Source organism: Coccinella septempunctata, chromosome 4 (genome assembly GCF_907165205.1).
Source record: "Coccinella septempunctata chromosome 4, icCocSept1.1, whole genome shotgun sequence".
NCBI lineage: Eukaryota > Metazoa > Arthropoda > Insecta > Coleoptera > Coccinellidae > Coccinella > Coccinella septempunctata.
In genome coordinates, this window is record NC_058192.1 from 36,075,321 (window position 1) to 36,093,149 (window position 17,829).

The following is a 17,829-nucleotide window of genomic DNA, read 5'->3' on the forward strand; positions in this document are numbered from 1 at the left end:
ATTCGTGGAGTACTCGAGGTTAAAAGGTATTTTCAAATTTTTCATTTCCAAAATGTGGTTTTGATAGTCAATCTTTGCACCTAATTTTTGCAAATCGGATGTTCCTAATAAAGCATCGAAATTTTTATGCCAGTCGACAACATGTAAATGAATATTGTCGAGGATTCCTAATTCGTAAAACAGTGGAATATTGATGTTATCATCAGCGTTAATTGTATTTCCTAATCCGGACACACTGAATTTTTCTTTGAACAAAAATTGGAAAAATTTCTCAAATGCTGGTTTTCTATTAATGACTGAATTTGTGGCACCCGAGTCTATTAAAATTTTCAAATTTATTTTTGGAAGATAAATGTAAGGAAGTTTTGATTTTATTTTCAAGGAATTGAGATCTAAGTTCCTGGGATTTCTGGAGGAGCTTCTTGAAAATTTTCATCCATTTCGTAATAATAATTCTCATCTTCTTCGGAAAAATTCATAACATTTTCTTCAGAATGTTCGGGTTCGTAAGATTCAGCTTCATGATCGATTACATCATCGGGATTGAATTGTACGTTGAATAATTGTTTTTGTGGGAATTTCGAATTTCTGGTAGAAATCGACATAGGCGTCGGTTTTGTATTTCTCGTCGAAATTGACATTGGTGTCGGTTCTGGATTCGATTTATAGATACTTGACCCTGGTTTAGTACCAAAAACTTCTTGATTTGTGAAAAATTTCTGATTATTTCTCAAAGGTTGATTATTTGGAAAAACAATGTTTGGTAAGTTTTGATTAGAGTTGCTATTGGAAAATCTTGTTGGTAAATTTTGATTGAAAGCGTTATTGAAAAATCTTGTTGGTAAATTTTGATTGAAACCGTTATTAGAAAATCTAGGTAAATGATCATTATAATTTTGATTCTGTTTGAAATGAGGTTGTGCCAAAGGCTTCTTGGTTTCTTGGGATTTACGAAGAAATTCGGAATATTCCCATTCTTGTTTCCTGTTGTCATAAAATTTACATTTATTGATGCATTCTTCTAAGCTCTTCAACTCGAAATTGCTTATATAGGATCTATAAGGTTCGAGTAATCCTGCTTGGAATGTTTTTAGTGACAATTTCTCTGCTTCGCATTTTTTATAAGTTAATAGATTTTGGTCTTGTATATTCAAAGAGAGGTGTTGTAAGAGATCACTCAGAGTTTTTGAAATACGGCAATAATAATCTAAATAATTTTCGTGTCTTTTTTGGACGCATTGTGAAACCGCAGCAATTAATAGTTCTTCGTTCCTTTGATCTCCGTATCTCTGAAGGAGAGCACGTCTGATCGAAGGCCAATCCGTCGCATTTTGGAAAGAGATGAAGTCTCGTGCTTCATTTAAGATTTTCGAACGGATCGAAAAATTCAAGCAAAATTCGAGATCGGTTGTTAGTCTGCCACGTAAATGTAAGACTAAATTATCTACCTCGTTTATGAAAATTGATAAATTTTTACCCGGTGAAAATTCTGGAATAGAATTAAGTAATAATTGGATGTCTTGTCTAGACATAGGGTCGGCTACTGTTGGGAGTGTTGGGGTGTTAGAAGAGTTTTGATTCATTTCGTTATTGAAATTTTTAATAGGATACGGCCGAAATCGATTATTCCTAAGTAAGCGTTCTTGAATATTATGAGAATTCAAAGATTCTAAAATTTCTGGCTCTTCAGCAATTATCTCTAATTGATGAGATGAGTCTGTCATCGAAATAAAGAATACTGGTGATATAGGAAATGTGGTGGAAAATAGGACTTACACCAAGATTTGCATCCTAGGGTGGAACGTCCTTCCTTCTGGTCGAAGTGGGTTGGTGAAGTTTGGAATTTCGCACTAAGAGTTAAAACTCAACGGGGTTCCTCGAACAGTTTGTGTTCACTAGTGGAAACTATTTTCAGTTAGTTCGTTTCTTGAAAAAACCGAAAACCGTTGCGAAATCCTGTTCGCAGCGCCAATTATGATTTTCGATCCGCAAACTCTGTTTTTAAAAAGAATTTTATTCTTTCAATTATAAATCACAATTTCGAAAAACTAAATGACTTTATAATTGGACAGAGCGGAAAGGAGTTACAAACAGAATGAATTCTAAAATGGAACTAACTAGAATGTGTCTCTTTTCACGTGGAAACCTTGGATTCTGGAAGAATCCGAGTCATCACTTTCTTCTCGCACTAACACTTTCCGCGAAGACGAAGCTGGCGTCAGCGTTCCAGTACGAGGAGCATCTCGTAATAATATAATTATATATATATATATATATATATATATATATATATATATATATATATATATTTTATGCCGAGTACCCAATAATTGAGTAGATTAGAAAATACGGCAATACTCCTTGTATACATACATATATATATATATATATATATATATATATATATATATATATATATATATATATATATATATATATATATATATATATATATATATATATAAATATATATATATATATATATATATTATTAGTATATAAGACGTACTCAGGAAAGGATGTATTTATCGTAGACCAGTATCCAAGCTATGTAAGGTAAAGTGTTTAGAGATGGGTGAAGAAATAGGTTCTTCACAGGGAGGAGAAAATGTTGAAGATTAATTTTCGTTGCATTATTTATTTTTCTGAATGTTGAAATCAAGTATTTTTTGATTAGTTGGCAGTAATAAAATTGATTGAAACAAGTTGTCAGTCGAAAAACTGGGTAAAAATAAAAAGGTTTTTACACAAAGAGTGTTGAACTGTACAAACCCAAACAATCCTTTTTAATAATTTAAGAATTCCTGGAAATTTTTTCTCTCTTATCATGGACGAGACTACAGATATATGAGTTTAAAATCAGTGTGCCTTTACTGTGATATATTTCAGTAGTGAAGAAAAAATCACAAAAACTCAATTTTTTTATTTGGTACAAACAAGGGGCTCTACTGCACAAAAATTGTTCGTCGCTCGTTTTCGAATTTCGCATTCGTGTTGGAATAGAAGCCCATTCTGCAACTTGTTTTAGAATATTCTATTCATTGCGAACTCTCGACTGCGTCTCTCCTGTGTTTCCAGTGCGATATATGTTCTGCATTTTTCACATTTTCAACATTTTCTTATCTTCAACGATTTCAAACTAGAATATTTTTCGGCATAAAGAACAGTGATAGTGGAACTCTGGCCAGAGTTTGTGTCATCGACTCCAGACAGCGCCAACAACACCCGGTGTTTAGTCCAGCAAATAAGGTAGGATTTGAAGGTATTTTTGAACATCATTGGAAATTAATACAGTCCACTACATCTCAATCCTCCATTTATCAATCTCAGGTGCCATGTCAATTACTGACCATAGGGGATAAAAAGGGGTGAACTTTAATCGAGGTGAAAAAAGCTATTGGTCGGTTCATATGCCTATTGCAATTACGCACATTGCCCACGCCTGGTGGCCGTCGGATAGGTCGGGAGCGCAATGCACTTGCAATTGCGGTCATAACTGGGAGCAATAGCGGCATGAAACTGCATTGCGCCCAATAAGATTCACGGTCGAAACGACGAATACCACTATATTCATCCATCCATCCTTACCGCCAATCGAAATCGTACTTGTATGCACCGCTCGATTATTTTATATATGGATCCTCTTCATTGATAATTCGTTTTAATTTTCGTTAATAATTTCGGTTTTGCTATAGGTACCTATACTTCATTCAAATTTATTTTAGCGGTCGGTTGGCCATGAAATAATTTTCTCAAGTTTTTGTAACTAGAACGAAGTTAGGTTGGCACTCATGAAATGTCGTTAATGTCACAACGCCGTTGCCACAACTAATATCAATTTTTATTACGAAAATTCGAAAATGTCGAAAGTGATTGAAAAAAGAGACAGGGTTTCAGGAAGTGCTATTTAGAATTCAGGTTCGCTCATTCAAATAGTTATACCCTGATATTCTAAAATCCACAATACGTCAGACGGTAGCGAACCGATAAATTTGTAACTCCCAGACATAGGTTAACAAAGTCCCAGAACACACATATATTCAACGGTGTGAAAATTTACAACGAACTACCTCAGTCAATCGCGTCCCTGAGCATCCGAGCTTTCCAAATACATATTAAGGCAATACTATTGGAAAATGCTTTTTACTCCATGGATGAATTTGTGGCCAGTTTGAACAAGTAGTCATGATTTTGTATAGATATGTGAGATTGTATTGTGCATAATTTTCTTATTTAATTATGTTGTTGATGTTCGCCTTATACGGGTAATATGTATGTTATTTAGGAATTTATTATGATTGTTATAGAATCTTATGACGCACCCTGTAATTTTTGAGGGAAATAAAGTTGAATTGAATTGAATTGAATTGAACATATTCAATGTAAGAGAATTTATATAAAGTTTCATCTGAATCTAAACGACTTATATTTCAGCTGAATATTTCCACAATCAGAAAGATTGTGAATGAAGAGGATGACAAAGAATTTCCTTTTATTGGGAGACCCAAAAAAGTGGTGGCATTTGAGAATTTTTTATTCGAGTGAAGTAATGCGAAAAATTTACTATAGGATTTTCGATAAATATCATCGGAGAATAAGTTCCCTAAAATGGATTTTTCTATTTTTCATTAGACTTGTCCTATACAATGTAAATGTCTTAAGGTACTAATAAATACGTAATTATTATTATTACATCAATGTATTAAGATGAATAGCTACAAATACGCGCAAGTTGCCCTGTTACTTGTTTATTCATGTGAAATTTTTGTTCAACGGTGAAGTTTTGCATCTTAACTTGAAACTGCCTTTAATTCCTTTTACTTATATATTGATGCAAGATGATTTTTGTTGAAGAATTTAACATTTTGTAATTATCTGTTAATTCCTTCGGGAGATACCCATTCCCAACAACTGCATCATATGCAGGGATAATATTTTTGAAATTTACAAATGATATAAGCCAAAGAAGATAACGAACATTAACTCTCCTCAAGCTAGTGCATATTATGATATTATACTGATCTCTTGTATTTTCCATGCAAATAACTAGATTTGGTATGCCTTCAATCAGTTTGTATAAACTTCAATTATGCTCGTCACATATTTTCCGAAGAGATTCGACATTGTGATAAAATACGTAATAACAGAAACTTTCACGTAGAACGGGCAACATAGCGTTGATTTAAAACCCAAAAATGTTTTGACAAGCTTCATAACCCCACATTTTCGTACTATACAGAGTGAAATGTGTAAAATTTCCATGGCCAACCGACTGCTAAAATAAAATTGAATGAAGTATACGTAGGAATATTTGTGATATTTCAATTGTATCTATATTCTTTCATTTGAAGCATTAAGGTTGGTGCATACAATGTCGTCATGCTAAGAGAAATAGCAAATTTCAGAGATCAAATACCTAGAACAAAGGATAATCTAGCCTGCATTTAATAATAATAATAATAATAATAATAAACCTGGAAAGGGCTCCACTGGGCTCCAACAGAGCTTAATCCTTTTGATATCTGGGATAAGTGAATGTTCCTCTGGAGAGGAGTGTGAAAGACACAAGGCTAAAATCATAATAATGTTTATTCCGAATATCATGAACAAACTGTACCTACAGGTAAGTGATTGAACACTTTTTCCGAGTACAATACAATCACAAAAAAACAGAACGATTAAAAACACGATGAAATCAATTAAAGAATCAACAAGAATACAGAAACACATATATCAGAACCAAAAGACCTCGAGGTGCAAGTGTGGCATGAAAAATAAATGATGGCAAGCAATTTCATTGTACAGGGTATCCCAAATTTCTTGATTTTGGCACTTCTAAGACTATAGAAAGGTAAAAACTTTGAAAGGAGTTCTGGACTCGATTTTCGTGAAAAGTCCATAACTGAAAACCTTTTCACGATATTTTCATTTGTCTTGAAGATATGACCAAATTTTGATATTTTGTCGATTTCGAAAATGTGCCGTGTCTCCTGTATTTACGAAAATATCTGAAAACGGTAAAGACTTTCTACAGGCACTTTTTCTTTGGAAATACGATACATACTCAACTTTTTTTTTATCTCTCGGACTAAGGGTGGAAAAAAAACCACTTCGTTATTTTAAATACGATGAATGCATTCTTTTTTGGCCTAATATCATTAAAAAAAATTAGCTTTTCAAAAATATATAATTATAAATTTTGGGTTGAAGACTTGGTTTTTGAAAAAACACTTTATTTACAATAGAGAATATTCGAATATTCTGTGTAAACTATGACTATCGACTAAGGCTCTAGATCTATTTCTTCTCTGAAGGCAAGGAAAAAGATGCTTTTATACAAATATCTTATCTATGGGATGTGACTCAGCACTGCAGGTGTTCAGTGCTGACTTTGCAGGCTGCAACATAGTCATATATAATGTTTATGGTTAATCTGGATAAGTTACATTGAATTAGTATGGGATGCGATTACATGATTCCTCCCCCCTTTGGATAAAGGTATCAACTCTTTGAGGTGTAGCTTTAAAATTATGAAAAACTTCACAAATTACCCAAATTATTCTTAAAATTATTATAAGAATCAAAATAATCATAAATGTTGATATCGATGAATTCCATTTCCAGTCTTCAATTTCTTCTAGCTGGATATCTGGAATCTCTCCTTGAAGTCTTCTTTCTCTTCTTCCTTGGAGTGATTAGTAAAAAATGTAGGTTTTGGTAAAACGATGTATTTTTCTTCGTTTTTAACTTGGATGGGGTAAATTTCCTTTTGATTGTTACTAATGATACACTTGGACTGGATTATAGCCATTGGCGGAGTAAAATGATACTTTGTCTGCTGTGGGCATTTTTCTTGAATTTCCCAATTATTGATCGACAAAATATTTCCATCTTCCAATGTTTTCAAATTTGGTGCTGAAGGTGATTCTTTTCTGGGACAGCTTTCTGAATGAGTTTTCAAAAAATTTTTCATGCATGACATATCTGAAAATAATCTTTTAAATGATGCATTGGAATGATGGTATCGTTTTTGACAATTTCCGCAAATTTTGTGTAAGGGAGAATAGATTCATGCAGGATGTGCAATCTTGCAAAGCTCACTGCTGTCTGAATCTGATCCAAAATATTTTTGGGTCTTTAATTTCAAAAGTCATGAGATGCATTTGTTTAATACGTTCAAATTGAGGTACAGTACGAAGCAGTTTGAAATTTTCAGTTAGTTTCTGATATTTTTCAATGTACTTATTTTTCAAGTTATTTATAATAGTACCAATTTGTTTTTGATTCTTCATAAGTGTCTCTTCGTTTTTCTTTATACTTTCAAAATAACTTTGGTAAAGCTCTTCGTCATCAGAATCTAATGTTCCAAATAATATCTTTGATATTTTGCCTCCAACATCAATCCTCTTTTTTCTCGAATTCTCTGAGTTAAAAGTTCTTCTAATGTTTTTACATTTATTAAATTTGAATGTTGTAAATACTGATAATGTGCTGTCTGAGAAAACCCTAATTGTTTATTCTCATCAATCTGATAAATCTCTTTTTGATATTTGATTATTAAATCTTCAATTTGACTCAAATCAATATGATAAATCAATTGTATATGCCTTTTTGTAATGTAGGCTTTTCCTAATAAAATTGAAAGGATATTATTTTCTAAGGTAATAATTGTGAGGTTCGTTATTAATTCTACTGCCTCGAGTATTATGAAAATGAATGTGACGTATTTCATCTTGATCTGAAAAAAAATATTTAACTACTTTTTTCTTTGTTTTAAAATTTTCTTATGATAAATGTGTTTATTTTTATTATCCTGGATTCTATGTGTATCGATTTCGCGAGCATCTACTTTTTTGTATACGGGATCGAGTTTACGCGTTATTGGATTCTTGATAAAAGTTGGGTTTTCATTTAGTTCATAAGTACTTTTTGCTGAACGTTTTTCATTTACTTTATCTAACTATTCGGTTGCCCTCTTTTGATTTTTCTCCAAGTGTTTCGTTATATCATTTAAATTCTCAATATAATTCTCAACGTAATTTTGAATTTTCTCGTTGTGAGTTTGTTCGATTGGTAAAGAATAATTTAAATCTGCCTTTATTATTTGCATAGGTGTTAATTCTAGGCTAGAATGATTTGAATTATTATAACTTAACAAAGCTTGTGCCAATTTACTTTGGAATGTGGAGTTTTTAGATTCAATAGTTCTCATTTGTTCGATCAGGGTTGAATGGAATCTTTCTACTAGAGCATTTGAATTAAGATTATAATTAGTAATATAATGAATTTCAATTTGACGGACTCTGCAAAAATCTTGTACTACGCTATTCGAGTCCATTGTCACAGGTTATTTTTATAGGAATGCCATAATGACTGAAAAAAATTATTAGTTTATCTACAAATTCTGTTCCCGTTTTCTGAAGTAAAGGGTAACACTGACCCAACCTTGAAAATGAGTCTAATATGCTCAAGCAATAATTTTGTCCAAATCTTATAGTATCACAATAAATATGTGTGAAGGGTTTTGATCCTATCGGGTTTGGTTGAAACTGTTATTCAATGGGTGTCCTTTCGTACTTATTCTTTTGACAAATTTCACATGCATTAATATAATTTTGAACATCTCTATTCATATTCGGCCAATAATACTTTTTTCTTAAACTTATTAATTTTTCTCTTAAGCCACGATGAATAGTCTTGGTTTCATGACATTGTTGAATTCTCAAAAGTTGTTCTTCTTTATCTTCTATGTCTTCTAGCAAAATATTTGAAATTTTAAAATTTAGGGTTTTATAATCCAATTTATTTTGTAAAATATTTATAAGAGGTTTTTTTAATTCCTGAGACGCGAAATATATTGTGTATGACTTTTTAGGTTGTACGAATTCTTTAATGAACTGAAAAATATCTTTATCAATCGAATTAATGGACACTCTGAATCTGAATTTATCTCAAAATAATTTAATTTTTGTAACATTAAAATTCGATGCTGTTTTGAAAATAATTTGTAACGGATAGGCATTTACGCTTCTTTCAGTGTAAGGAATTTCTAAAATGGGGTTTCCAATACCACTGGGAACTGTGACATCGCTGTGTATAATAACATTTCCTGTTTTGAATTCACCTAAATCTTCATTTTCTAAAACCGGTAATTCCTCATTAGGGTTAATTAAAAGATCAACACATTCGTCTAATTCATCATCTGATATGTGATTAATCAAAGAAATTTCGTCATCTTCGATTCCATTAAACTCTTCAATATAGTCATTTTTCGTTCTTGATAGATAATAGATAACTACATTAATTTTTGATTCGTTGTAAATATATTTGATCATATTGAAAATGCAAGACCATTCCAATCTATCTAGACCACTTGATAATCGCGGTAATGCTAAATATTTGTCGTTATTATATTCACGTAATTTTTTAAGCTTGATTAAACATTCAAAAACATTTTCATAATTATGTTTATTGAAATAAAATTCTTTTGTTATTAAATAATAAATATTCTTATTGTCTTTTCTGATAGACGCGACTTCACCAATACCCTTATTTTGTAACTTTAATTCATCTACATTTCCTTATTTATTTTTAAATTTTTTTTATTTTTATTTCGAATTAACGTGTCTCGACATCGAGATCATTGACACGAGGTACAGTACACATTAACTTATTCTAAATATAAATCTAAGTATTCGAAGCTTAAAGAACTAACATTTGAGAATTCATATATTATTGTAAAGTTGACATTTTTTGAGAAATTTAAGAGCTAATTCAATTTGTTTTTGTGAATTGAGGATATTTCCAAGATTCTCTCTCAGCCCAAGTCGGCGTCGGTCATCTCCGTAATATGGGCAGATACATAGTAGGTGTTCAACAGTTAGACGGGTATTGTGACAGTGTTCAGTGGGCTGATTTTCTGAAGACATCAGATAGCTGTGGGTTAGCTTGGTGTGGCCTATTCGAAGTCTTCTCACTACGGTTTTGTCTTTTCTGCCCAAACTAATTTGTGGTGGATTATGTATTTTGGGTTGTATCATATGTAGTCCAGTGCTAGCTCCTTCCCATTGGACTTGCCATTCCTGTAAGGATCTCAGCTTTATGGCATTTTTGAGGTCTGTATGAAGTTGGATTTGGGTCACAGGAAGGTCGGAAGTTCGTGCTTGATTTGCAGCCTGATCTGCAGCTTCGTTTCCTGTTATACCAATATGTGATGGGATCCAGATTATAGTGGTGGAAATATTCTCCTTCGCTTTAAGGGTATGGCATCGTTCTAGAATTTGCTGTACCAGAGGGTTCTTCGAGTAAATGTTGTCTATGGATTCAATTGAAGATAAAGAGTCTGTGAGTATTGAGAGCTTTTGACCTGGGATAAGAGGACTGCAAAGAGATTTATAAATTGCGAAGAGTTCACCAGTGTGGATGCTGCAGATGGATGGGAGTTTGTAGGACACTGGGGCATTCGATTCATTGATGATCGAGCATGCTATTCCCTGCTCGTCTTTGGAGGCGTCGGTGTATAGTTCTTCGTCAAACTTTTCATGCTCAATTAGTTCAAATAAGTGTTGCTTAATAATTATTCCCAAAGTTTCTAGTTTGATGTGTCTATGCAGAGAGGTATTTAGTCTTGGGTAGTGTCTAGACCATGGGGTGTGTTTCGGAAACGTAATGGGAGATGTTAAGGTAACATCTATAGGCCCCAAATTTTGCTTTGCAATTTGTGGAATTGAGAGCAAGGTCATGGGCTTCATAGTAGGTGGCTCTTGTGAAGTTTCAAGCAGGTGTCGCACTGGGTGATTCGGAAGAGCAGACACTTTGGATATGTAAGTAAGGAGAGTTTGCTGTCGGCGAAAGTTGAGCGGAAGTTCTTGTGCTTCAACGTGTAAACTTATTGATGGGCTGGATCTGAATGCTCCAAGGGAGAGGCGCAGAGCAGTGTTGGGTATGCTGTTGAGCAATTTTAAATTTGATTTACTAGATGTGGAATAAAGCATACTGCCGTAGTCAAGTCTTGAACGAATGAGTGATCTGTAGATTTTGAGTAGTATTTCTTCGTCACATCCCCAGTGATGGTGAGACAATGTTCGTAGGATGTTCATGGTATTCATACAGGAGCCTTTGATTTTCTTGATATGAAGTGACAACGTTAGCTTCTGGTCGAATGTCATTCCGAGATAGTGTAGGTGATCAACGAGTTCTATAGGCGTATCGTATATCGTTAATTGTGGTGGGACTGTTAGGTGTCTTCTTGACACCTAACTTGAACTTGATTAGTTTAGATTTAGAAGGAGAGAAATTGTCTATTGTCTAAGCCCATGTGGTGATACTATTCAGAGCCCGTTGCAAAAGTTTACATGTACTTTTGGTACTTTTCCCCGAGCAGAAGAGAAACAGGTCATCGGCGTATAAGACGAATTTGATTGGGGCCTCAATAACGGTACAGATATCATTGATGGCTAGTATAAATAGCGTCGTGCTCAACACTGAGCCTTGCGGGATGCCGTTATGGGTGACAAAAGAGTAGGAGGACTTGCCATTTACTAACACCTTGAAACTTCTATCGGTCAGAAAGTTCTCCAGAAAACAGTAAATATTTCCGTCAAGTTTGATATCATGTAGCTTGTTCAAAATCGCTTCTCGACTTGTAGTGTCAAAGGCACTATCGATGTCTATCAATGCAGCTGTAAGGTCTTGTTGGTTTGCAAATGCATGAGCTATTTCTGTCTGAAGCATGACGAGGTTATCTGTTGTGCTGCGGTTTTGTCTGAAGCCTGATTGGGCGGGATGTAAGAGATTGCATTTTTCCAGATACCAAATCAGTCTCGCATTGACCATCTTTTCAAGAACTTTGCACAGTGTGCAGGTCAATGAAATTGGTCGGAATACATTAGGAGTGGGTTTTGATTTGCCTGGTTTTTTAATTGGTATGATGTGTGATTGTTGCCACTGCTTGGGGAATTGATGACTTGTCCAGATATTATTGTACAACTTCAGTAGTTTGGGCAGTGTCTCATCCTTCAGTTTTTTTAGGAATATCATTGGAATTTCGTCCGGGCCTGCTGCAGTGTTCCTCATAGAGGAAAGGGCTAATTTAAGTTCTTGTAAGGTAAAGGGGTGATTGATAGTCTTTTCAGACTGTCCTATATTCATCGTTCGTTTCTTGGGGCGTTGTGGAATATCTTGATTGACTGTTTTTTCAAAATAATGTTTCGCCAACGTGTTTGCTATGTCTTGACTCCTAGTGATGGGTTCGTCTTTCTCGTCAAGGAATGCAATTTTTAAAAATTGACGCGATACCTTTACTCATTTCTAGATCTCTAGATACACAATGTGCAAATGAATACTTTTTTGGAGCTTCAAATAAATTACCTTCTTTTTTTTTAACATTATTTGATTCTGGAATATCATTATTTTCACTTAGTTTCAAAAAGTTTTCATACGTTTTCTCATTGTCAGATTTCTATATAATTCTACTTAATGCATCGGCATTATTCATGGATCCTTTTCTATACTTGATTTCATAATCGTATTCTAACAAATGCAACAACGTCATCTAAGACAGATAATGCACATCAGATGGTTCCACAAAGTTTCGAATGCAGAAGTCTTGCAACGCGCGAGGTGTACAACAATTGAGACTCAAGTAACGAGGGCCCGACTCAGATGGAGCGGCCACATTCTGAGGATGCAGGACACTAGACTCCCCAAAATAGCTCTATATGGCGAATTCACTGAGGGAGCCCGGAAACCAGGAGGCCATCAGTATAAGCGGTTTAAGGATACACTACATCAATCCCTAAAATTAGTTAATGCCAATCATAACTGGAAACAACTAGCGTTAGACAGGTCACAGTGGAGGTCTTTGGTACCCAGTTATAATGGAGAATCGAGAATGATACAGCGGCGGCCAGATCTGGTTGGCGACTATCCACCAGATCCATCCGCCCTGAGTGTGGAAGAATCTGCAGGTCACGGCTGGGTCTCTTTAGTCACAGGAGGGCACACAGTCGCAACTAGCCCTAAGAAATTACAAGTCTGTTCGCAATTTTTATTTTTTTTCTTCTTGTTGTAGATTTATTCCCGGTAACGGGATACAGCAATGGAATGGAAAAAAAATTCTTTTAACTTGATTCTCCAGCGCATTAATCTTGAATTCAGTTCTTTTAACGAAAATAGCCAAATTAATGGTTAATGATCTGTATAGATCGTGAATTTCCTTCCGTAGAGGATAATAGTTCTTTTTCTATTGTGCTATATCGAGTTTCTGCGGGATTCAAAGTACGACTTGCGTAGGCGATCGGAAGATCATCAGGTGGTTCTCCTTGGGATAAAACTGAACCTATCGCAAAACCTGACGCATCAGTTGTCAAAACAAAGGGAGCATTAAAATCGGGATATTGGAGAATTGGGTAATTCAATAAATTATTTTTGCATAATTCAAAGGATTCAATGTAATCAGAGTTATCAATATTAATTTTTGCATTCTTCTTCAAACACATTGTCAATGGTTTGGTGATTTTTGCAAAATTGGGAATGAATTTTCTGTATACTTCATTCAATTTTATTTTAGCAGTCGGTTGGCCATGGAAATTTGACACATTTCACTCTGTATAGTACGAAAATGTGGGGTTATGAAGCTTGTCAAAACATTTTTGGGATTTAAATCAACGCTATGTTGCCCATATCAGTATAATATCATAATATGCACTAGCTTGAGGAGAGTTAATCTTCGTTATCTTCTTTGGCTTACATCATTTGTAGATTTCAAAAATATTAACCCAAAGATGAAATGCATATGATGCAGTGGTTGGAAATGGGTATCTCTCGAAGGAATTAACAGATAATTACAAGAATGTTAAATTCTTCAACAAAAATCATCTTGCATCAATATAAGTAAAAGGAATTAAAGGAAGTTTCAAGTTGAGATGCAACTTCACCGTTGAACAAAAATTTCACATGAATAAACAAGTAACAGGGCAACTTGGGCGTATTTGTGGCTGTTCATCTTAATAAATTGATGTGACAATAATAATTAGGTATTTATTAGTACCTTAAGACATTTACATTGTATAGGGCAAGTCAAATGAAAAATAGAAAAATCCATTTTAGGGAACTTATTCTCCGATGACATTTATCGAAAATCCTGTAGTAAACTTTTCTTATTAATTCACACAAACATAAAATTCTCAAATGCCACCACTTTTTTGGATCTCCCAATAGAAGGAAATTCTTTGTCATCCTCTTCATTCACAATCTTTCTGATTGTGGAAATATCCAGCTGAAATATAAGTCGTTTAGATTCAGATGAAACATTATATAAATTCTCTTACATTGAATATGTTCGCTACCGTCTGACATATTGTGGATTTTAGAATATCAGGGTATAACTATTTGAATGAGCGAACCTGAATTCTAAATAGCACTTCCTGAAACACTGTCTCTTTTTTCAATCACTTTCGGCATTTTCGAATTTTCGTAATAAAAATTGATATTAGTTGTGGCAACGGCGTTATGACATTAACGACATTTCATGAGTGCCAACCTAACTTCGTTTTAGTTACAAAAACTTGAGAAAATTATTCCATGGCCAACCGACTGCTAAAATAAATTTGAATGAAGTTTAGTATCCTATAAGACCAAGGAAAGATTTAATTTCCTTCTGTGTTTTAGGAATAGGATAATTTTGAATAGCTTCTAATTTATTTGGATTTGGTTTGATTCCTTCAGGGGTTATTACCTGGCCAAGAAATTCAATTTCTGTTTCAAAGAAATAACATTTATCTAACTGAATTTCCAGATTTTCTGGTGCAAGTGTTTCTAAAATATTATGGATATCAGCTAAATGCTGTTCGATAGTTTCTGAAAATATTATTATATCATCCATATAAATATAGCATATTTTTTCAATAAAATTTTTCAAAACTTCGTTCATTAATCTCTGAAAAGTTGCTGGCGCATTCTTGAGACCGAAAGGCATTCTTAAAAACTCATAATGTCCGTTTTCGACGGTAAAAGCAGTTTTTTCAATGGAATTTTCATCCAACTCTATTTGATGAAATCCGGATGCTAAATCTAAGGTTGTGAAATATTTTTTGTTACCGAGTTTGTCTGAGATAGAGTCAATTTGAGGTAACGGGTACTTGTCTTCAATAGTTTTTTTATTTAGCTTCCTATAATCTATGGCCATACGCCATTTAGTTTTTCCGGATAAGTACTGTTTTTTAGGAACAATTACTACGGGAAATGACCAAGGAGATATACTCGGTCTGATTACTTTCTTTTCTAATAAATCTTCAATTTGGTTTTTCACTTCTTCACGATGAATCTCTGGATAACGATAAATTTTACAGTGAACTGGATTTTCATCGATCGTTCTAATTCTGTGTTTTATTTTACTTGAAAAATTCAATGGTTGACCTGGCAATTGACTTTATCATTGTTTTGAAAGATTTTGATAAGTTGACTTTTTAGTTTGGGTTCTAAATGACTCAAATCTATAGGAATTCTTGTAGGATTTTGACAAACTTGTTGATATTTGAAAGGGATTTGACAAAAATCATTTTCTAAAACCATATTTTCGAAATCAATTCTCAAATCGTATTTATTGAGAAAATCTGCTCCTATTAAACCATCATAATTTTTGTGAAATTTGTAAAGAACAAAGGGATGGCAATCATTAATTCTTAATTCGGAAAATAAATTTTGATTGGGTTGCATCTTTGATGTAGAAGGTTTTGATTGACTATAAAAATTCTCTTTTCGCTTTTCTTCTTCAGCTTGAGTCAATTCGTCGAACGTAAAATAAGGAATATTTTCATTACGATGATTATTAACATTTAGATGATTTTCATTGCGATTATTATAAAAGTTTCTTTGTGGATTAACATTATATTGCGTCGAATAATTTGCTCGTTTTTGCGGGTAATTCCTAGTCCGTATAGACATTTTTTCAGGCGAACTTTAATCTATAATTTGGGTTAGGCTTAAAAACATTAACATTTTGATTTCGTTGATGTGGATTTGATCTTTCGAAAGTTTCACGATATGAAGGATAATGAGTTTTCACTGGCCGCTGTTGAATCTGAATTGGCTGAGACGGAAAACTTTGCTGATTATTATAAAATCTATTAACATTATTTCTCGGCTGATGATTGAACGAATAATCGAGCGAATAATAATTTCGGTACGTCGATTGATAATTAAATGCTTTATCCGACGGTTGCATATTTTTGTTGCGACGGCTCTTATCTAATAATTCATATTGTGCCATGTTGCACAGATAATCCTTCACGGCATTGACCGTTTCGTCGAAAGAAAGTGCATTATTGGTAATTAAATAGGTTCTCAATTCTACGGGGGCATTCGAAATTAACACAGTTTTACAAATTTTGCGAATATTTGATTTATAAATTTGTTTCTCTGGATCAGGCATTAAATCGGCATCAATTCTGTAATTTATTCTAATTTTCATTGCTATTAGTAATTTTTCGTAAGCTTTATTGAACAACGGTTACAAAATCATCGACACCACTGTCTTCTTACGTTCTAAGTTCTAACTACTACCGACGCTAACCTATATGTTGGGCGCGTCCCCCAGTTCGCGCCAAATCAACTTGGAACATAGAGATGTATGAGAGTTGTTATGACCTACTGTCATATGTCATATGCTTAATCTAACAGTTCGGCCATTCTGACCATATGATCGCCTCGATCATACAGGCTTTCACAACGGAATCCTTATCATAACACTTCGCATCATCACTCTTTGTCACACTACACTTCACCTGACATAATAGGTAGGTATTACATAAGGGTCATAACATATTATTAACATAATATTTTCACAATTGTTACATAATACATAATCTTCATAAATGTTGTAATACATAAGCAATATTTAAGGGTCATAACGTTATCTCATAAGCATAATACCACTTCATAATTGTACATAGTCATAATCCTAAATCATAGTTACATAACTGCATAATTTCAATAGTTCATAATATCATTAATGTATATACTAATCTTAAGTCAATAAATATTTTATCAATTTTAATTAGTTTTATTCCGAAAAATTCTGCTCCTCTGAGTCTTGGTCCTGTACCCACTGTTTCATGTGAGAAACGTCAATGGTACCGTGATAAGGAATTTGTGTCACCTGGAAACCGTCAACATCCCTTAAGATATACCTGTCATTAGGCAATACCTTTTTTACCTCATATGGACCCTTGAAGCGAGGTAATAGCTTCTTACATACACCGGCAGTTGAAACGTGATTCGTAATTACTATATACTTTGTTCCCTACTTTGTACTTTCTTGGTTTCTTATGCATTTTATCAAAGCGTTGTTTACTGTACTCTTGAACTTTGTTAATGTTTTCATGAGCAATTTGTCTAATTGAATCGAGTTTTTCAGGGTAAAAGGAGTCTGGATTAATTAGTTCAAGCATTAGGTACCTCTACACTAACGCTCTTTCCTGCGCGACTAGAACGCCCCATGCCAATCACTTGCGAAAGAATGCTAGTGTAAGGGCAAATTATTCGCCCGGTTTTTGGACGTGTAAAAAATCGCGAGCGACTAGCCCGAGTGACTGAGTTTGTGTGGATTCGGGGCGATTGTGTATTCGCGCGGGTTTCTAATTGAAGAAGTATATACGTTCAAAATTCGTAAGTACATGTAGGTATGTATTAATTAATGATTATTCATACAAGTCTTTAATTTATAAGGAACATGGGAGATTCAAGCTTCTGAAGCAGGGACTTTGAGGATTCGCCATCCATTCTCAAATAGTTGCTGAAGTCCATAGGAAATTTTTCACGCAACTCAAT

At 33.8% G+C, this 17,829-nt stretch overlaps 1 protein-coding gene across 1 annotated transcript; it reads right to left on the reverse strand.

Annotated features, from left to right (window-relative positions):
• Positions 1 to 9,725: 9,725 nt before the first annotated feature.
• LOC123311685 lies at positions 9,726 to 11,168 on the reverse strand. The gene has a single exon (XM_044895755.1). It carries the CDS (start codon positions 11,166 to 11,168, stop codon positions 9,726 to 9,728), a length of 1,443 nt encoding a protein of 480 aa, XP_044751690.1.
• Positions 11,169 to 17,829: the final 6,661 nt, after the last annotated feature.

What these genes read in the sequence shown, in the direction of transcription:
- LOC123311685 (XM_044895755.1), bottom strand. Translation starts at nt 11,168, where the DNA reads ATGACATTCGACCAGAAGCTAACGTTGTCACTTCATATCAAGAAAATC.